Here is a 22356-nt window from a genome sequence, read left to right as displayed (position 1 = left end):
TCAATAACAAAGGAAATAAATCATACCAAGAACTGAGGACGCATTTATTATACAAACATTCCTTTTACTTTATGTTCCCTTTTCACCAGAAGCAGAATTCATTTGTTATTATTAATCAACAAAGATTTGTAATGATGGCGGCTGTGCTGGTAAATGAAAGGAACATTACAAATTTCCTTTTCGCCCGTAAAACGTTCCATCCAAAATACATATATTATATCCCTAACAAAGAGGCATAGATATAACTCATAACACTGTGAAGCTAGAGGCTGAAAATGGGAAAGTGTTTTTTTAGTTTTTTTTTTTTCGGCTTTTGTCTTTTGTTTATGGAATAATCCACGTTGCTATGCGAATGTTTAGTAGAAGAAGCAGCCTAGAGTGTCGCTTATATCTTAACCAGATTTTGATCTTTCTGTGATTTATTTCGATCATGAAAATAAAAAAACAGCAAGGAAGGCTAAAAATCATACAGAGGCTTGTCAATATAAAATTATTTAATGCTAAATTAACTTCGTCCTCACGAATTGTTTTTATATGCAAAGTTCGTCTTGATCGGCATTTAGTAGTTTACAAGATTCAGTGTTTATGCTGCAAACCTTGACCCAGTCACTCCCTTGAGTTTAAAGATTCTCGAGCCAAAAAAGAAATTCCTAGCGTCGATCAAGTTAGTCATTTTAAACTTTTAAATCTAAGGTATCAATATAAGCCGGGATAACATCAAACAAATCCAGGTGTTTAAGGGCTACGTGACTAAAGCATAAATGCGCTTTGAACCTAAACAACACTAAATGCTTAGGGGGGAAACAAGTTTTTTCTTTAGTATTTAGTTCCACTAAAGATCTTCGCTTTATTTGAAGATTTTTACTGTGTTTTTTTTTTTATGACATTTGATTATTGTTTGAGCTAAACATGTGAGCTTAACTTTTTGAGCCTCCTTATAAAGTACCATCGACCTGAAGGTTATCATTATTCCAAGATCTCTATCAAAGTAGCCTCCCGCAGTCGCTATGACCACCCTTTTGTTATGCAGTTCCTATTGACGCAAGTGACGAACTTACTTGCCTAAACGCGTTCTATAACTAGTTAAGTAAATCTTCTTACATGTGGAAGCCCCAGACTTTCTGGCATGATAATTTACTGATACCGTGACTAGTTCTAATTCTAGAGGTTTTAGGACGGTCGAACTTTTCGAGGTGATCGATCATCCAGAGGCATTGAACAAAAACTTGACACTTCATGTTGAAGTAGACATTTGCAGTTGCTATAAAAACCCTTTTAAGATATGATTCAATAAATATTGTGTTCAAGAAATTATCTTTTTTCCTTAGACGAGTTTTCCAGTTGGCTGATTGCGAATAGTTTCAGAATTTACAAACAGTATTTGATTTACCTTCGATATTTGAATATTTCTGGGTTTTTTGTGATGATTTTATTTCCTAATTAAAGTTTAGGTGAGTTGGGTAAATCTTTCTTATCATCCTTCAGAAATGTCATTATGTTAGCTTTTCTCACGAAGTACTCGTTCCCTGACTAAAGCAGCAGAAAATGTAAATATTTTTGGCTACTGACGACATTTCACACACCAAGAATCTCGTAGTGACGACCTCAACTAGGTAGTGGCATTTGATGTCGCCCCTCGGAGTTTCATAGCTAAGACAAGTCTGACTCGAGTAGCGCGTATTTCTGCTGTGTCAGTCCCTTGGGTAAATCCACTTTCCTTCGGGTTTATAACGTATATAACTTCAACATGCGCATACTGAGACTTGTAAGGCCACTGACAATAGCCTAAATCCTCCTATTACAGTATTGAGGGTCTAATTGGGCTACCCGATAGCCTTAAAATGGCCTAAAAATTTAGCCGTTAGGTGTAAAAATTGACAAATTTTAAGCGTTAGTCGTAAAAAAAAGTTAACCGTAAAAAAACACTTCTGGTAACATCAATGGAAAGATATTAACCGTTAGCCGTAAATTGGCCAAAATTTAAACCGTTACCCGTGAAAGCCATCACCCCATCGAGACCCTCAGCATTGCCCAAAGTTAAATTGCAGCAACTTTGGAAATAGAGTTTTACAAAACCCGGTAGACCAATTTTTTGGCCCACTCCTCTTTACTTTAAGGACGAGGTCAAAATCAAATTTTTCCGTTTGATCGATGATAAGTAATCAACAACGTCATCACATTTTGCCTGAGGAGTTGTTCAGTAAATTTAGTAAATTTGACAAAATAAAAAAGTTTAAGGTAATGAGAGTTACCTCCCGCATCAATTAGCGAAAAAGAGCTCTAGCCTCTGAACAGGACTACCACTCGCGTTCAACGTTGCTTATTACCTGAAGCTGAAGCTAATAAATATATTGTTTGGAGAAAGTGCGATAGCATCATGTCATGCTCAAGGTACAGCCATGAAAAAGCCATCAGCAAATTGCCAAGCACAAAGGCTTGCATGTTCTAGACGAAAACAAAAGCAGTAATGTGGTTTCCTCACAAGTTCCTGCTCACTAATATAGGAAGTGGACGTAAACCGCAATTGCTACAACTTGCAAAGCTCAGAAAATTGCGGTTAACTTTGGGTTGTGTACGTGACACAAAGAAACATGAGCTCACGTGCTGAAAGTAGAAGTTGTAAAAGAAGAAAAACCAACCAAGTGGTTCCCCTTGTAAAAACTTCAAATGGAACGGTGCCCTGAGTTCGAATTCGACAGTGAGTCATGTGAGAAACACTTATACATTGGAGGTTTTTAAGTCTTTTAGTTTAAAAGATCATGTGCTTTAAGCCTTATGCAAAGCATGAGCACATTAATTCACTAACAATTTCTAAGTTCAATGAATCATTCTACGCAAACGGAAATGATGTTGATAGTGATGATGATGATAATGATGAAGATGATAATAAATGTGGTCATCACTTTATCTTAAGTAGTAATACAAATTCGAGTCCGGGGGGTGCCCGTGACTCCTCTCCCCTCCCTTAGGTAAATTGTGTTTGTCTCTAAAGTCAATAGAATATAAATCTTACACTTACACAAGTTTCCAAAAATGCATGTAATCTGAAGAATCTACACCACAGAAATATCTTCCATCTGCCGGTCCTTCTCGCTCCGTGAATACGAGCCCGCTGATACACAGAGAAGTACAGCGGAGTAAGCCACTTACTCATGACGCGGTCAAATTCGTTAGGGTGACCCCCTCCCCCCCCCCCCCCCCCCACGGTTAAGCTCCTTCCTCCCACTTAAACACATCCACCCACACATCTTTCTAATCATCCACTCGTTCCTTCTGCGGTTTTGTTTTGCTTTTTTTTCAAATTGCTATGTATATGTAAATTGAGTGCAGACAAAAAGGCATTCCTACAAACACACAGGACAGTCATTTTTCTCTTGGTTTCAAGTAGTCCACAAGATTCAGAATTTCAGACGAAATTTTGACCCAGTTTCAAGCAAAACTTAAAAACACTTGAGCAAGAAAGGAAAACCATATCTGCGACCAAGTAAGTCAATTTAAGTCCTCTGGGTAGACGTCACATGATCAGCTGCCATAACTAAGAACAGATTTTCGAATCTAACTTTCCTGTAATGACACCATAAGCTTCGTCTACATCTATTTTGCCAGGAGAGATGGAGTTTTTTTCCTCCAGTTGATCTCGAAAGAAAGATGAGGGGCCTTCGCCGAACATGCAGGTTTTTTTTTGCTCCGTACTCCGATAAAAAAATTTACCTGCTATCTGATCGTTGATAGTTGACTCATGCTGCGAATGGTTATAATTTCACAAACCATCTTTGTTTTTAAGATTCACTTTGGATTTTAAGTTATTACTTTTGATTGTAATAATAAGCATTTTAAGTATTAACTCGTCGCACAAATCTTTCTTATCGTCCTTATGAAAACTGAGTAAGTTCTTAAATAAGCTTTTTTGGATAGCTACCCATTCTCTCACTTATTAACGCAGTAGAAAATGTAAATCAGTATTTTTGATAGTTGACGACATTTCACTCATTACGGATTTCGTAGTACGACCTCCATCAAGAGCTAGTTCGCATCTTCATATTAATATTGAGTTGCTCGCGGAAAAAAACCCAAGGATCACAGTCTAATAATAATTAATGAAAAATATTTAACTAAGTAAGACTTGTAAGACGATTTTTCCCGTGTGGAACTTCGATCTTTAGCTACATGAGCTGTCGCAAGCTCTGTGTGGAAAAAATGTATAGCGTTCTGACTTTTCGCCTTGCAGCTGAACGATTTCGCTGAGCAAAGCTTTAAGTCGTGCATATCAACGCGACGCTAAAACTAAATGGGAGATATCACCTCCACTCCACAACCTTTGTTCTGTTTACTTGGAGTTTCTTCGCTGTTGTTCGCTCCTGTCTCTTTCAGGAATTGACGATTCTTTTCTCCGAGGCATATGAAATTCAAGCTAGCAAAAATATACAGAACAACCGGGACCACAAAAAAGCCAGATACAAGCTAGTTTTTTCAATAACGATAAAAATTAAAGGCGCGATTTTCTGATCGCACGCCCATGGAAAGGAGTTTATACAAATGTACAAATGTCTTCCCAGTGTGGTGCAGAGTTTGAAAACAGTTTTGAAAAAAGTTATCATGAGTCATAGGTATAAATTCTCTCACCTCATCCTCCCTTGTGATATAAATATCTTACTTTTCAGCTTTGCAAAAGTGCGCAAATCTAAAGAATTCTGCACCACAAAGGTGTCTCGGTTCCATTTGCCGGTCCCTCTCGCTGCATAAACGTGAGCCCGCCAGGGAGGCAAGAGCAGCGATACAAGCCACCTTGCTCACGAAGCGTTGAAATTGATGACTGTGACCCCACCCCCACTAGGTACGCCCCTGTCCGCCCCTCAAACACACCTACCCAAACACTTATCTTTGCTTTGTTTATGCTGATCTTTTGAGAGCAAGCTCAAGGGTATCCGTAAAAACCATACGCGACGAGATCAATTTTTCCCTTCGTTTTTTTCAATAACTACTGCTGCAATCTTAGCCCAAGCTCTGCGAAACTTAAAGATTATCAAGCCTGAAAGGAAAGACATAACTCCGACCAAGTAAGTCAGGGATCAGACTTAAATATTACATAACTAGACTGTAAATCCGCTCTAAACGTCGACAGTTCTTTCCCTGCTACGGAAAAACATCTTTCTTGTTTTCTTTTTTTTTATCACTCCAAAGTAAGAAGATAAAACGCTCTCTGCGGCTGGTTGATTTCCGGCACGATGATTGACTGATATTGCGAATAGTTTTAAAATCGCAAACAGTATTTGTTTTAAGATTTTCTACCTAGATTAAAATATTCTTGTTCTGATTATTCTAAGTATGAGGTATATTTTTTTTCGTTATTATCCATCTACAAATTAAGCTCGTAAACATCGTAAATAAGGTAAATAATTACCATAAATTCCCTTGCTGACGCAATAGAATATGTAAAGGCTGTCGGCGACAGACGGCATCTCGTATCTCCAAAAATTTTTCGAGAAGACTTACATCAAGAGGTCGCATTCCATCTCGCCTTACTCAGAAAAACTTCTGGAAAAAGCATGGAGATATCCTTTCCCAACTTAAACACATCTATAAGATGACATACACCTCGTCGAATCCATTGGAGCTACTTGCAGGGCTTAAGTATTCTCAGCAACGAGAAATTGCGTGCACCCTGCTGCTTTGTATGTGTTCATATGATAGACTGAATTTTTAAACGCATTTTGACTGGTTCTTAATTGCAATCTATAGGAGGAAAGACATAATGACTTTTTTACCATCAGCTTCTCTTTTATTCTGTTATGTAATACATATAGATTCTAGGTTGGCGTGCGTCCGTTGAGTAAGTTGCAAAAGAATTTCAAAGACCGGAAAGAACAACGGTGACACACTTGGCTGCGCCGCTTTTGTATGTTCATGGCACATTTTGACGTTATCTGTAAACTATTGCTGAAAAAAATGCATAGAGACATGTACTATAGTTCTTATTTCTTACACATCGTCATGTCGAGGATGGTTTCGAAAAACTTGACCTAACTTTTAATCAGATGAGTGAATACTTTAGAGATTTATGTTTTCCTTGTTTTATTGATATTGCTAATTAAGTATATCAAGTGTAAAATACAAAAAGACTTCGTTTAAATCACACACGACGGAGGCGCCAGCAATTATCTCTTGGCTTCGGGCGTTTCACAAAATTCATTATCTGAGCTGCAGTCTTAACCCAATCCCTGAAGAGCCTCACGATACTCGAGCCAGAAAAAAAACGTGGCTCCAATTAATCTAGAGTGTCAATTCCAGTTCTTTAGGTAAAGGTACCATGATGTGCTGTCACCAAGTAGGTCAGATTTAAGAATTACGTGACTAGTCTGTAAATATGTGTTTAGCGTCGCAGACAACACGCCTCCTAGGGCACGCCTCCTAAGGGAGGACATGATTTCGTTTTTTACCTTAGATCTTAGCTTTCATTTCAGCCTTTTACTCTGTTCTCTAATACCAAATTTACATGCCATCTGATCCTTTTACCATAGCCGAACGTTTCACGCTGATTATTTGGTGGCATAGAACTGAAATCTATTAAGATTTAAAACTATGCGTTTGAACACCCTTTTAAAACAAGTATAAGAATTAGAGTCAAGAGGTGAGGTTTCTTGCCTAAAGCGCGTTGCACAGCTGGCCGGGTCATTCCACTCAAAAGCCGCTCATATTGATAATGAGTTGCTCGCGGAAAAAAACCCAAGGATCGCAGTCTAATAATAATTAATGAAAAATATTGAACTAAGTAAGACTTGTAAGACGGTTATTCCCGTGTGGAACTTCGATCTTTAGCTACATGAGCTGTCGCAGGCTCGGTGTGGAAAAAATGTATAGCGTTGTGACTTTTCGTTTTGCAGCTAAATGATTTCGCTAAGCAAAGCTTTAAGTCGTGCATATCAACGCGACGCTAAAACTAAATGGGAGATATCACCTCCACCTCCACAACCTTTGTTCTGTTTACTTAGAGTTTCTTCGCTGTTGTTCGCTCCTGTCTCTTTCAGGAATTGATGATTCTTTTCTCCGAGGCATATGAAGTTCAAGCCAGCAAAAACATACAGAACAACCGGGACCACAAAAAAGCCAGATACAAGCTAGTTTTTTCAATAACGATAAAAATTAAACGCACGCTCATGGAAAGGAGTTTATACAAATGTACAAATGTCTTCCCAGTGTGGTGCAGAGTTTGAAAACAGTTTTGAAAAAAGTTATCATGAGTCATAGGTATAAATTCTCTCACTTCATCCTCCCTTGTGATATAAATATCTCACTTTTCAGCTTTACAAAAGTGCGCGAATCTAAAGATTTCTGCACCACAAAGGTGTCTCAGTTCCATTTGCCGGTCCCTCTCGCTGCATAAACGTGAGCCCGCCGGGGAGGCGAGAGCAGCGGTATAGGTCACCTTACTCACGACGCGTTGAAATTGATGACTGTGACCCCACCCCCACCCCCACCCCCATCCCCACCAGGTACACCCCTGCCCACCCCTCAAACACACCTACCCAAACACTTATCTTTGCTTTGTTTATGCTGATCTATTGAGAGCAGGCTTAACTGGTTTCCGTAAAAACCATACGCGACGAGATCAAGTTTTCCCTTCGTTTTTTTCAATAACAACTGCTGCAATCTTAGTCCAAGCACTGTGAAAGTTAAAGATTTTCAAGCCTGAAAGGAAAGTCATAACTCCGACCAAGTAAGTCAGTTTAAGTTCTCGAGGTAAAAAACACATGATCAACTGCCATAACAAAGATCAGACTTAAGTATTACATAAGCAGTCTGTAAATCCGCTCTAAGCGTCGACAGTTCTTTCCCTGCTACGGGAAAACATCTTTCTTCTTTTCTTTTTTTTATCACTTCAAAGTAAGAGGAGAGATCTTCGCCTAGTTTTCAGTTCTTTTTTTTTATCTTGTTGATGGTATTTCATCGTTTTGTTTCAGCTGGAATTTAACCGGCAATCATTTATCGAACTGAAAATTATTCAGACTTCCGAAAATCATGTGTCAAATGAGATGTTCGTAGCAGATATTCACGTTAGCAGAGAGATCTTGGCCTAACTTACATATCTTGTACTCTGTGCTTTGATATCAAAATTTACCTGCCATCTGACTTATATGATCTAGCCGAATTTTCCTAGATGATGCATCACTATGTTAAGCTAAACAATCAAAGTTGCTATGGAATCCTTTTAAGGAACGGTTCCATAAAAATTGGACCCAAGAAATGAACTTCCAGGATCTTGCATAAAACGCTTTCTGCGGCTGGTTGATTTCCGGGACGATGATTGACTGATATTGCGAATAGTTTTAAAATCGCAAACAGTATTTGTTTTAAGATTTTCTACCTAGATTAAGATATTCTTGTTCTGATTATTCTAAATATGAGGCTTTTTTTTTTCATTATCATCCATCTACAAATTAAGTTCGTAAACATCTTAAATAAGGTAAATAATAGCCATAAATTCCCTTGCTGACGCAATAGAATATGTAAATGCTGTCGGCGACAGACGGCAGACAGGGCGCATTCCATCTCGCCTTACTCAGAGAAACTTCTGTGAAAAAGCATGGAGATATTATGTCCTAACTTAAACGCATCCGTAAGATGACATAGACCTCATCAAATCCATTGGAGCTACTTGCAGGGCTCAAGTATTCTCAGCAACGAGAAATTGCGTGCACCCTGCTGCTTTGTATGTGTTCATATGATAAACTGAATTTTTAAAGGCATTTTGACTGGTTCTTAATTGCAATCTATTGGAGGAAAGACATAATTAATTTTTTTTAACATCAGCTTATCTTTTATTCTGTTATGTAATACATATAGATTCTAGGTTGGCGTGCGTCCGTTGAGTAAGTTGCAAAAGAATTTCAAAGACCGGAAAGAACAGCAGCGACACACTTGGCTGCGCTGCTTTTGTATGTTCATGGCACATTTTGACGTTATCTGTAGACTATTGCTGAAAAAATGCATCGAGACATGTACTATAGTTCTAATTTCTTACACATCATCATGTCAAGGATGGTTTCGAAAAACTTGACCTCAACTTTCAATCAGATGAGTGAATACTTTAGAGATTGTTTTGGTTTGTAAGATATCTACTGATACTTACTATAGAGAGCTTTTCGTACTAAAGGTCATCACATTAGCCACCTCTACGCGACTCGGAATGAAGAGAATCCACATCAAGAGAGTGATTTCCATTTGCCGGTCTTTTTCTGTGCAGTGATGCGAGCTCGCTTGTACACAAAGAGAACAGTGGTATATGCCACTTCAAGTAAAGCGCCTTGAAATTGTAATGAACCCCCCTCCCCCACTAAGTAAGCTCCTGTCCACCCCTAAAACACTCCCACCTACACACGTTTCTAACTGTTCATTTTTCCGCTCTTATGTTTTCCTTGTTTTATTGATATTGCTAATTAAGTATATCAAGTGTAAAATACAAAAATAATTCGTCCAAACCACACACTATGGAGGCGCAAGCAATTATCTCTTGGCTTCGGGCGTTTCACAAAATTCATTATCTGAGCTGCAGTCTTAACCCAATCCCTGAAAAGCCTCACGATACTCGATCCAGAAAAAAAATACGTGGCTCCAATTAATCTAGAGTGTCAATTCCAGTTCTTTAGGTAAAGGTACAATGATGTGCTGTCACCAAGTATAAGTAGGTCAGATTTAAGAATTACGTGACTAGTCTGTAAATATGTGCTTAGCGTCGCACGCAACACGCCTCCTAAGGGAAGACATGATTTCGTTTTTTACCTTAGATCTTAGCTTTCATTTCAGCCTTTTACTCTGTTCTCTAATACCAAATTTACATGCCATCTGATCATTTTACCATAGCCGAACGTTTCATGCTGATTATTTGGTGGCAGAGAACTGAAACCTATTAAGATTTAAAACTATGCGTTTGAACACCCTTTTAAAGCAAATATAAGAATTAGAGTCAAGAGGTGATGTTTCTTGCCTAAAGCGCAATGCACAGCTGGCTGGGTCATTCTATTCAAAAGCCGCAGACGAAATTTTGACCCAGTTTCAAGCAAAACTTGAAAACACTTGAGCAAGAAAAGAACACTATATCTGCGACAAAGTAAGTCAGTTTAAGTTCTCTGGGTAAACGTCACATGATCAACTGCAATAACTAAGAACAGATTTTCGAATCTAACTTTCCTGTAATGACACCCTAAGCTTCGTCTACATCTATTTTGCTAGGAGAGATGGAATTTTTTTTCCTCCAGTTGATCTCGAGAGAAAGATGAGGGGCTTTCGCCGAACATGCAGGTTTTTCTTTGCTCCGTACTCCGATGAAAAAATTTACCTGCCATCTGATCGTTGTTAGTTGATTCATGCTGCGAATGGTTATAATTTCACAAACTATCTTTGTTTTAAGATTCACTTTGGATTTTAAGTTATTTCTTTTGATTGTAATAATAAGCATTTCCTAATTAAGTATTAACTCGTCGCACAAATCTCTCTTATCGTCCTTATGAAAACTGAGTAAGTTCTTGGATAAGCTTTTTTGGATAGCTACCCCTTCTCTTAATTATTGATGCAGTAGAAAATGTATATCACTATTTTTGACAGTTGACGACATTTCGCTCATTACGGATTTCGTAGTTACGACCTCCATCAAGAGCTAGTTCGCATCTTTATATTAATATTGAGTTGCTCGCAGAAAAAAAAACCCAAGGATCGCAGTCTAATAGTAATTAATGAAAAATATTGAACTAAGTAAGACTTGTAAGACGGTTATTCCCGTGTGGAACTTCGATCTTTAGCTACATGAGCTGTCGCAGGCTCGGTGTGGAAAAAATGTATAATGTTGTGACTTTTCGTTTTGCAGCTGCGCTAGCTGAACGATTTCGCTGAGGAAAGCTTTAAGTCGTGCATATCAACGCGACGCTAAAACTAACTGGGAGATATCACCTCCAACTCCACAACCTTTGTTCTGTTTACTTAGAGTTTCTTCGCTGTTGTTCGCTCCTGTCTCTTTCAGGAATTGACGATTCTTTTCTCCGAGGCATATGAAATTTAAGCCAGCAAAAATATACAAAACAACCGGGACCACAAAAAAGCCAGATGCAAGTTAGTTTTTTCAATAACGATAAAAATTAAACGCACGATTTTCTGATCGCACGCTCATGGAAAGGAGTTTATACAAATGCACAAATGTCTTCCCAGTGTGGTGCAGAGTTTGAAAACGGTTTTGAAAAAAGTTATCATGAGTCATAGGTATAAATTCTCTCACTTCATCCTCCCTTGTGATATAAATATCTCACTTTTCAGCTTTACAAAAGTGCGCGAATCTAAAGATTTCTGCACCACAAAGGTGTCTCAGTTCCATTTGCCGGTCCCTCTCGCTGCATAAACGTGAGCCCGCCGGGGAGGCAAGAGCAGCGGTATAGGTCACCTTGCTCACGACGCGTTGAAATTGATGACTGTGACCCCACCCCCACCCCCACCCCCATCCCCACCAGGTACACCCCTGCCCACCCCTCAAACACACCTACCCAAACACTTATCTTTGCTTTGTTTATGCTGATCTATTGAGAGCAGGCTTAACTGGTTTCCGTAAAAACCATACGCGACGAGATCAAGTTTTCCCTTCGTTTTTTTCAATAACAACTGCTGCAATCTTAGCCCAAACATTGCGAAACGTAAAGATTTTCAAGCCTGAAAAGAAAGCTATTACTCCGACCAAGTAAGTCAGTTTAAGTTCTCGAGGTAAAAAACACATGATCAACTGCCATAACAAAGATCAGACTTAAATATTACATAACCAGTCTGTAAATCCGCTCTAAGCGTCGACAGCTCTTTCCCTGCTACGAGAAAACATCTTCCTTGTTTTGTTTTTTTTTATCACTCCAAAGTAAGAAGAGAGATCTTCGCCTAGCTTTCAGTTCTTTTTCTATCTTGTTGATGGTATTTCATCGTTTTGTTTCAGCTGGATTTTAACCGGCAATCATTTATCGAACTGAAAATTATTCAGACTTCCGAAAATCATGTGTCAAATGAGATGTTCGTAGCAGATATTCAGATATTCATATTGGCGTGCGTCCGTTGAGTAAGTTGCAAAAGAATTTCAAAGACCGGAAAGAACAACAGTGACACACTTGGCTGCGCCGCTTTTGTATGTTCATGGCACATTTTGACGTTATCTGTAAACTATTGTTGAAAAAAATGCATCGAGACATGTACTATAGTTCTTATTTCTTACACATCATCGTGTCAAGGATGGTTTCGAAAAACTTGACCTCAACTTTCAATCAGATGAGTGAATACTTTAGAGATTGTTTTGGTTTGTAAGATATCTACTGATACTTACTATAGAGAGCTTTTCGTACTAAAGGTCATCACATTAGCCAACTCTACGCGACTCGGAATGAAGAGAATCCACATCAAGAGAGTGATTTCCATTTGCCGGTCTTTTTCTGTGCAGTGATGCGAGCTCGCTTGTACACAAAGAGAACAGTGGTATATGCCACTTCAAGTAAAGCGCCTTGAAATTGTAATGAACCCCCCTCCCCCACTAAGTAAGCTCCTGTCCACCCCTAAAACACTCCCACCTACACACGTTTCTAACTGTTCATTTTTCCGCTCTTATGTTTTCCTTGTTTTATTGATATTGCTAATTAAGTATATCAAGTGTAAAATACAAAAATAATTCGTCCAAATCACACACTATGGAGGCGCAAGCAATTATCTCTTGGCTTCGGGCGTTTCACAAAATTCATTATCTGAGCTGTAGTCTCAACCCAATCCCTGAAAAGCCTCACGATACTCGAGCCAGAAAAAAACGTGGCTCCAATTAATCTAGAGTGTCAATTTTAGTTCTCTAGGTAAAGGTACCATGATGTGCTGTCACCAAGTATAAGTAGGTCAGATTTAAGAATTACGTGACTAGTCTGTAAATATGTGCTTAGCGTCACAGGCAACACGCCTCCTAAGGGAGGACATGATTTCGTTTTTTACCTTAGATCTTAGCTTTCATTTCAGCCTTTTACTCTGTTCTCTAATACCAAATTTACCTGCCATCTGATCATTTTACCATAGCCGAACGTTTCATGCTGATTATTTGGTTGCATAGAACTGAAACCTATTAAGATTTAAAACTATGCGTTTGAACACCCTTTTAAAGCAAATATTAGAATTAGACTCAAGAGGTGAGGTTTCTTGCCTAAAGCGCGTTGCACAGTTGGCCGGGTCATTCTACTCAAAAGCCGCAGACTACCTTAATGACTTTTATTAATGATGACTGTCTGATATTGCGAATAGTTCTCAATTTAAAGTATTTGTTTTTGGATAAACAGTATTTGTTTTAAGATCTACTTTCGATATTCAGATATTTTTGTTTCGATTTTTCTAATTAGCATTTCCTGAATAAAGCATTTATAGGGAGTGCCAATCTCTCTTATACTTCTGAAATATAAGCTTGTAGATTAATTTTTCTAGTTGAATACCCATTCTCTTGTGGATGCAGTAGAATATGTAAATGTTATCGGAAAATGACGACAATTTGGCTTTAAAGACCTCCATCAAGAAGGTAATTCATCTCACTTTTCGGAGTAAAATATCTGTGAAAAAGCAATATGGCGGAGGCAGATACTCTCTTCCAAATTGAACATATCCACAACGTGACGTGGACCTCGCCCGGTGCATTGCAGCTCTCCATTCATGACACCTTCAACGTGCGTCTCCCCACCACGGTCTTTTTATCGTTGTATTTATGTTGAAACGTGAATTATATACGTACTTATATCATTTTGTTCTTATGATACATTTGGGAACAGACTTATAGATATCCCCTCAAATTTACCTCTTTGTTCATTCCATGTTGCCATGTAAGAGATCAGTAACATATCAAAGAGGATCTGGAAATATGGTAAGAACGTCGGTCACACACTGGGCTGCACCTCGTGTGCCTCTTCTTAGTTCTAACCACATCTTGACACCATCTGTAGCTAGAAATATTGAGCCAACGCATGGTATCGTGGAATCTATTTGTTGATTGGTTACATCTGATCTTTTTTTTTTTTTAGTTTTCATTTCAACCAGGGATCAGACCATAAATTATAATGTTTGGAAAAACTTTATCTCGACTTTTTCACTAGCTTAGTAGCGTTTAGTACAATCATTCTCGTTGGCAAGATATCTACTGATATCGGAAAAAAGAGAGTTTTCTTTACCAGAGACCATTGGTTGTAGCAACTTCTGTTTATTTCGTAGCTAGCTATTTTCAGCCATATTCAACTGTCGATTTCTCTCGCGATCGACGCTTCTATGCATAAGAACCAGTCTTTTAAGTGCAGCCCACATCTTTGAATGGTTCTCTAAGTTTTATTTCCTTATTAACCAAAGTCTATCAGAACAAAGCTAAGTATGGTAACTAAGGACACTGCCTAAAGGGCGGGAAAATGCGAATGACCAAGTTTTGAATCCGATGGATTGAAAAAGTGAAGCGATTTTTTTGGGCCAATTACTGAGCAAAGTAAAGCAAAACCAAACTAATGCTGTTTTTACCCAAGAGATCATTAGATTCATAATTGTCTTGCTCTGTTTCAGTCAAAGCTAAATATGCTGTCATTAAAGGACCGTGCAAACTGGACAGGAGCTCAGGCCAGAAGTCAGTTTCGACGGAATTTTTTCCCGCGAGAACAGACCAATGGCATGTCAGCTGGTTTTACGCAAGCTAGTGTTCATATCATTCCATCGTCCGCAGCAGATCATTTCCATGAATTTTGCAAAATGAACCATGCCACTCTCCCTTTGGTGTACCGGGCAAAGCCAGGGGAAGTGTCAGCCCCACCCTTAGCCGCAGATCTGGACATTCGGTAATAAAAGAGGACAAACCGAGGGGTTTGTTTATAAAAAAAAAAGAAAGAAAAAGAAAGGGAAATTTAAAGAGGATCGCTCTCTATCAAAGCTACGCGATTGACAATAAAAAAAGTAAACAATTAAACTTGAAATGAGACCCTCTAACAAAAAAATATCAGGTTGGAAGGAATGCAAAACACGAAACATTACTTCTAGTCGTTAAATTTTTTGAGAAAGAGAGCTAGTCGAAATCGTATTTTATTTTGCCCTGGATGGTAACCACGAAGTGAGGTAGGTCCTGAATGGGTGTCACTTTTGTCGGTGGCTAGCTCTTTTAGCACCTTATAATCAGCTGGAAATTGCTAAAAGAATGGGTTCTCTTAGCTTTCAAACTTTATTTCGCGGCCACTAAAATAGACATTTTATCTATGTCATTCTGTATTTCTTTTCTAATGTCGAAATGTTACACAAAGTATTATCAGTTTCACTAAGCCTTTACCCCAGTTCTGATTTCTCTGGACAAACACATCAGCAGCTAGAACTGCTTTCGATTTCCTGACATCAAGCCGGCTGAAACGTTCATCAATTCTTTTCTTACAGCACAGATCAGTCAGCATATGGGATATACGAAAATGGGGTCTGTACTAAAACCGTAACCGACCTACTAGATATACCCTTTGATGACTTCGTTACATTTTACATCGGCTCCAGTAGTTCGTTCGAGCTTGCGCTACAGGACGCTGGTCTTCCGGTTCGGCAACTAGAAAGCGGAAGAAAAGCACCTACTTACCAAACAAGGGTCTTGACAGTAAAGTCAGGTCCTTTCTCAGGTACCGTTGGCATGTCACTGCGTCCAATGCCCCGGAACTTAGTAGAGAGGGCTGCCCAGGTGACTGCTGTCTTGGACAAAGTGCATGGAGCCCCAATACATATTGGTCATCCTTCCTGGATCGGAGTGGAGGATCTGCAAAATCCAGAATTTGACGACAAACCGTACATGAAAGAAGGAGATGTCTGCATGTTCTGGGCTTGTGGAGTCACGGCCGCGACAGCGATAGCGAATGCAAGTAGGTAGCCAAAAATATTAAATCATTACCAACCTCTGGATGTGGTTGATGCGCTTTTTAGATTAAAATACTAAAAGGCTGGCATCAATTCCTATTCCCCCTTTATACGTTCTAGGATTACTAATTAAAGATGCGTCTCTCATCCAAGTTTTTTTTGTTGTTGGTTTTTTTGTTTTCCTTTAAGGATTACCCTTGGCAATAAGTGTCAGCCAAAGTGAAATAGCCTGTAACTTCATTACTGATCTAAACAACGAAGAATTTAATAAGGTGAACGTACCCAAGTGGCTCGAATCCATGCAAACTAAAGCCGTCTTCATATCTGAAAACCCAGTGTTTTGTTCGTTAATTTCTGACAAAGCGTTAGAACTGATTCGACAGCTGGAGAAACAGAGGAGACAGGAGAAAATAACACCCACGGACGAAATGCCTGAAGCTCTTGCTAAAGCAGCTCTCAGACTCAGCCACGCATGTTCTGTTGCCATAGTTACGCTAAACCTGACTACTACCAGAGGAAGTCTCAGTGTGCTGTCAACCATTAAGTCTCTTTTGGCGAGCGAGTCTAAAGAAGTCACATTGATCGTCCCAGAGGAAAAGCAAGTGGAGTGGAGAAATTTGATCGACCGTTGTGTCGAGTTGAAGTTACTGAAAAAGTCAGTTGCCGTGAACAAAATTGAAGCAAGAAAAGGAAGCTCGAAGGATGACATCTCGCAAATTTCGCGTCAAGTGCTATCGGCCATGGAATGTTCCACACCGGACGATGTTCTTCCTCGCAAGTTTACTGCACTGATCAGTTTCAGTCAGGAAGGTATGAAAGCGCCACAGAACAGTTCTCTCTCTCTCTCTCTCTCTCTCTCTCTCTCTCTCTCTCTCTCTCTCTCTCTCTCTCTCTCTCTCTCTCTCTCTCTTCAAAGTCTTAACCATGCTCGTATGAGGAGGGGAGGCTAAGGTGAAGGAATCTTCTTAGCAGTGCTCGTATGTGGAGGGGAGGCTAAAGTGAAGGAATCCTCTTAGCCATGCTTGTACGCGGAGGGGAGGCTAAGGTGAAGGAATTCTCTTAGCCATGCTCATATCTGGAGGGGAGGCTGAGGTGTGGGTGCCCTACCCTCTGATGCAAAAAACGAAGATGTGGAGTTTCATGGCACATCTGAATAGCACGGATTGCGTCATTCTATGAGATATTCATGTTAATAGTGATACCTTGTCAGTACATGCAATAACCACTTTTTAAGTTGAATAGAGAAACGCTTATTCATAAGGTCGCGCTCCGATTTTTTAGAAGAACGCGCTTGTGATGAATTGCTTGAGAAAGTAATGTCTATTTGCAATCAAATTTTTAATTTAATCCGACCCATGTCCAACTTTTTTCTCAGGAGGTTCAGTATGGGTGGATAGCGGAGCTGAACGAATAATAAGTAACGATGTCGGTAAAACCTTCTATTGTTCTTGGCCTGGTGAAGTCATAGCAGCAGCATTATACATACTGAATTGCTGTCCAGTGCACTCTCGTTATCTGAGAAAAGGCTCTGGGTTACACCAGCCTTTACAGCAGAGCGAGTATCTGATGAGCCCTGAAGAGGTCAGTAAGTTTTATCACTTTCCTTCTTCTTCTTCATCCTCTTCCTCTCCTATATTTTGGTAGCTCAATAATGTATATTTCTATCAAAAGAACTGAGCTGAAATTCATGCTGGCCGTTGCGACACGCCTCATTGTCAGCCTTCCTCCTTCCCTCCCTCCCCTCCCCCCCCACACAAACAGCTGCCTTGTCGTCTGACAACCTCTTGAGGTACATCGCAAATAGACTAAACGCTAGCAAATATCCTCGGGTTATAAATCTTCTCCACTTGACCCTTTTTAGGTTATTAGTCCTTGCAGACGCCCAAATGAGTAGATGGGTGAAAATGTTCGGAAGGAATCCTGTCCGGTTATTCTTCCTTCTTCCCCCCGCCCCTCCCGCTTATTTGTTCGTCTCCACATTTTCAAAGTGAGTGCCTACAACAGGCTATTCGTCAATTTGAATAATGGTTAAAACATCCCTTTGGTCCGTTTGACAAGTGTAACAAATAGAAACAAGGTCACTTGATGCTACTTGCACGGTAACGGCACTCAGCTGTGGCACTTTTAAGAACATCATGAGATGTTCGGAGACTCCTGACAACCAGAAATAGCTTGTTAACTCACTACCGCTTTTTTCCTTTCTAATAGCTTGGAACACTGATGTCGAACTCTAATGTAAAGTTCAGCGCTGAAAAAGTGGAAGACCTCATAAACAAAACCAGCAACTCAGTGGTAAACGCCATGATTTGTTTAAACGGCGAGGCGTAAATTCAGGCAGTTGATATATAGTACACAGGGATTCTTGTACATTGTTTGGTTTAGATTTAAATAGTTTAGTTACTGACTCAGTAATTGGTTTAATTACGTTGAGTCCAACCCGTAACACCCTGGGAATGACTCAGTATCACTGCTGAATCAATCACTAATGATTCCCACCCGATGAAGCCTTTGGTCGATGGTTAAAAAAAGTAGCCCTACCGTTCAAATATTTTAGGGAGTAGGCTTCTCCTACCAAATTAGAGAAGAGGTATGCTTCAGAAACCACATGATTTATATCTCCATTGCTGAAAGTATCCATGAAAATTAAGTGCTCATCGCAATTTAAGATTTCCAAAGGTTGGCTCATCATTCAAAAATTATCCTCAACTATACCCATCTCTGAACAGTTGACGCCGCCACATGGAAAACAACGTTAACTCTATAACTTAATTACGTCCGCACGATGTCACAGAATCAGTTCACAAACAGCTACTGCTTTTTTGATTGTCAAGAATGCCTTTTGAGAAGCTCCTGATTTTTAAAAGAAAGCGTCAAGTGACTGACTAACGCAGAACGAGACTAGCACAAGTCAGCGGCGTGGTTTCACATCAAAATTAAAAATGGCGGACATCAGAGGGGAATTTTTGACACATTTTGCGGGTCAGTGTCGTAATTTCATTAACAGTTTTTATTAATGGAGATATGTGTTATGCAGTTTTATGCAGTCGGGTGTAGTTTAGTTTCGGGTGTGAACTTACTACTATTCAGTTTAGTTCAGTTTAGTTTTAGACTTCAAATTAGTTTAGTTGCGTTTAATTCAGTTCAATCTGGATTGTTTAATAAGATATCACAGTAAGCTGAGAATTAGAATGTTGCCAGCAAGATGTAGTCATGATTTTTGTATGTGCATTTACGCTAAAGTTTGGATAGAACGTGCGCTGCAAACACTGTTTTCTTTGTAATTTTAAAAAGCGTTTTTTCATCTTGATAAGATCTCAAGAATTGATTTAACTAGAATAATAAGTGGGAAGGAATAAAAGTGGTATTGATACTGTTTTGATGTTGGTGTTATGTTCGTGTGATGTGCCCGATCTTCTACGCAGACCAGACGTAACGCAAGGCTTTTCTAGAATATAAAGAGCGTGACATTCAGCGTAGCGTGACACTCAAGGATACAAGAACATTAGGAAAAACGCTGATTTACAGTGAGCATGTTAATCACTGTATATATCAGAAACTGCGGTGATCGATAGTTTTATCTAAATTTATTTTAGAGACGCCTTTCAGGAGCCCGTTTGTAAAATTCATATAGGGTCATAGATGTGTCTACGTGAAAAGCATCTGGAGGAAACATTTGAGTCATTTGACCTAACAATAGTTCAGTTCATTTTATCACTTTTCTTCTTCTTCTTCTTCTTCTTCTTTCTCTTCCTCTCCTATATAATTTGGTTGCTCAATAATGTCCATTTTTATCAAAAGAAGTGAATTGACATTCATGCTGGCCGTTGCGACACGCCTCATTGTTAGCCTTCCTCCTTCCCTTCCCCCCCCCCCCCCCCATACAAACAGCTACTTTGTCGTCTGACAACCTCTTGAGGTACATCACAAATAGACTAAATGCTAACAAATATTCTCGGGATATAAATCTTTTCCACTTGACCCTTTTCAGGTTATTAGTCCTTGCAGAAGCCCAAATGAGTAGATGGGTGAAAACAGTAGAATATTCGAAAGGAATCCCGTCTGGTTATTCTTCCTTCTTCCCCCGCCCTTCCCGCTTATTCGTTCATCTCCACATTTTCAAAGTGAGTGCCTACAACAGGCTATTCGTCAATTGAATAATGGTTGAAACATCCCTTTGGTCCGTTTGACAAGTGCAACTAATAGAAAGAGGGTCACTTGATACTACTTGCTTAGTAACGGCACTCCCACAAACAGCTTGGAACACTGATGTCAAACTTAGAAATAAAGTTCAGCGCTGAAAAAGTGGAAGACCTCGTAGACAAAACCAGCAACTCAGTGTTAAACGCCATGAGTTGTTTAAACGGCGAGGCGTAAATTCAGGCGGTTGATATATAGTACACAGGTCTTCCTGTACATTGTTTGGTTTGGATTTAAATAGTTTAGTTACACCAAGAAGCTAGTTTACTAACGTTGAGTTTAACCCTCAACAACTTGAGAGTGACTGGCAACTTATTATTCCTTTCAGTATCACCGTTGAATCGAACATTAAGGTCACGAGAATGAAAGAAACGATTCCCATCCAAATTAAACCGTTAAATATTTTAGGGGGCAGGCTTCTCCTACCAAATTAGAGAAAAAGTATGCTCCAGAAACCATATTATCTATATCTGCACTGCGAAGATTGTCCATGAAAATTAACTCCTCATCGCAGTTTAAGATTTCCAAAGATTGGCTCATCTTTCAAAAATTATCCTCAACTATGCCCATCTCCGAACAATTGACGCCGCCATGTTGAAAACAACGTTAACTCTTTATCCTAACTACGTCTGCACTGCTTTGTTGATTGCAAAGTCCAGAGGTTACACAACAAGATTTAAAATGGCCGCCATGAGAAGCGAATTTTTGGCGCATTTCGCGGGTCAGTGTCGTAATTTCATCATTAATGGAGATAAATGTAATGCAGTTTCGGACGCACACTTCCTTGAGTCGGGTGTCGTTTAGTTACAGGGTTTGAACTGATTACCATTCAGTTTAGTTTAGTTTTAGTTGCGCTTAGTTCAGTTCAATCTCTACAGACGTAACGCAAGGTGACTACAAGAGCGTGACCTTCAGCGTTGCGTGATACTCAAGAATACAAGAACATGAGTAAAAACACTGATTTATGGCAAGCATGTTATAAACTGGATATATCAGAAACCAGTTTTAGTCAAAGTTTTATCCAAATTTTTCTGGAGACGCCTTTCAGGAGCCCGCGTTGTAAAATTCTCATAGGGTCATAGTTGTGTCTACTTACAAAGCATCTGGAGGAAACATGTAAGTCATTTGACCTGATAGTAATCGCTTTATTTATCAAATGTTCATTCAACAGTGGTGGTACTGGCGGCGAAATAGCGAATGGCATCCATAGATAATGTTGATCTGAAAGTTAACCGGCTTAATAGAGGGGGAAAAACACGTCTCCTTTGTGGACACCTATCCTATACATGAAATTTTGTTTCATTTTTTTTTAGCTCAGTAGAGAAAAGATGTCCTCCAACTGACACTCTCCTTTGTTGTTACTTAGTATTCTATTTCGCAATTTTTTTTTTTTTCAGTTCAGCCTTCCAAAAATCACAAACATGGGAGCAATGTAACGTAAACCCCGCAAAATATTTCACGTCATGGGAAAGCTATGCGAAAAGTACTGACAGAGAGCTCGATACAGTTGGGCTTTGAGCGATGAACGGTGAACAATGGAACCTAAAATTCTTTGGCGTGCGATTCGTACACTGGAATATCATTCTATTCATATACAGTAAAATTTCAATTGTTCAATAGCTAAAACCCCACACAGTGTACCTGCTGAATGATGTAGATAACGCTTTCTAACTTTTAATGACTTTCTAGGGGCGATTATAAAAGAGTATAAACTAAGATAACAAGATTACCTGTTCAAGCCTCGAACTCGCATCATCTTTAGTGTGGGATATATGATGTGTAAAAAAATCTCATACGGAACACGGGGGTGGGAATATTTCAGGCAGGTACAGAAAGCACATGGTTTATGCTCCGAGGCACATCTATAATATGATGCCCCTTCGTTGCTGAAGAAGAAATAATACATTGTGGATGAAACGGGTGACCTAACCCCCTTCAATATTTTTGAAATTAGAAGCTAGGGCCTTTTCTCAATTTTGTGAGAGGGGTCAAAGCTCTCTTTCACAGAGTACTTATCTCCACGTGTGTTGGACCTCTTTATATTGTTTCTGCTAAAAGTCATGTTGATCAGTTACAGCTTTGCAAATCGGTGAATAATTACAAAGTTGCAAAGTGTACGTATTTTTTGAGGTGTGCAATATTTTAATATTTATGAAGTTGGTTCGAGTGAGGTAACGGTATTGGTCAATATTTTTACGCACCAAAAATAACCTGTTCTGAAACCGAAAAATTCCATCTTTAAGCTTCAACTGCGTTGCATTTAAATGA

The 22356-nt window shown here is 39.3% G+C and overlaps 1 protein-coding gene across 4 annotated transcripts; it reads left to right on the top strand.

Annotated features, from left to right (window-relative positions):
- The first annotated feature begins 3337 nt into the window (after positions 1 to 3337).
- Positions 3338 to 19264, top strand: LOC113671845 (uncharacterized). Of its 4 annotated transcripts, none has more exons than XM_027188104.2 (6): positions 3338 to 3484; positions 14578 to 14846; positions 15430 to 15896; positions 16081 to 16701; positions 17267 to 17472; positions 18100 to 19264. In XM_027188104.2, the coding sequence occupies exons 2-6, from the start codon at positions 14590 to 14592 to the stop codon at positions 18217 to 18219; spliced, it is 1671 nt and encodes a 556-aa protein (XP_027043905.2). In that variant the 5' UTR covers positions 3338 to 3484; positions 14578 to 14589; the 3' UTR covers positions 18220 to 19264. The 4 variants fall into 4 exon arrangements, with proteins under 4 accessions (XP_027043905.2, XP_089070016.1, XP_089070014.1 ...); XM_089213890.1 differs by lacking the exon at positions 3338 to 3484 and adding an exon at positions 4884 to 5057; XM_089213888.1 differs by lacking the exon at positions 3338 to 3484 and adding an exon at positions 7534 to 7714.
- Positions 19265 to 22356: the final 3092 nt, after the last annotated feature.

The sequence above is a fragment of the Pocillopora damicornis genome, chromosome 8, assembly GCF_964200805.1.
Source record: "Pocillopora damicornis chromosome 8, jaPocDami1.2, whole genome shotgun sequence".
In the NCBI taxonomy this organism is placed as follows: domain Eukaryota; kingdom Metazoa; phylum Cnidaria; class Anthozoa; order Scleractinia; family Pocilloporidae; genus Pocillopora; species Pocillopora damicornis.
This window is presented reverse-complemented; position numbering and strand designations above follow the sequence as displayed.

Coding starts and splice junctions, on each gene's coding strand:
- LOC113671845 (XM_027188104.2), top strand. CDS start 14,590: ATGCTGTCATTAAAGGACCGTGCAAACTGGACAGGAGCTCAGGCCAGA. Junction 15,897..16,080: donor GACAGCGATAGCGAATGCAA/GTAGGTAGCCAA, acceptor TTTTCCTTTAAG/GATTACCCTTGGCAATAAGT. Junction 17,473..18,099: donor ATCTGATGAGCCCTGAAGAG/GTCAGTAAGTTT, acceptor CCTTTCTAATAG/CTTGGAACACTGATGTCGAA.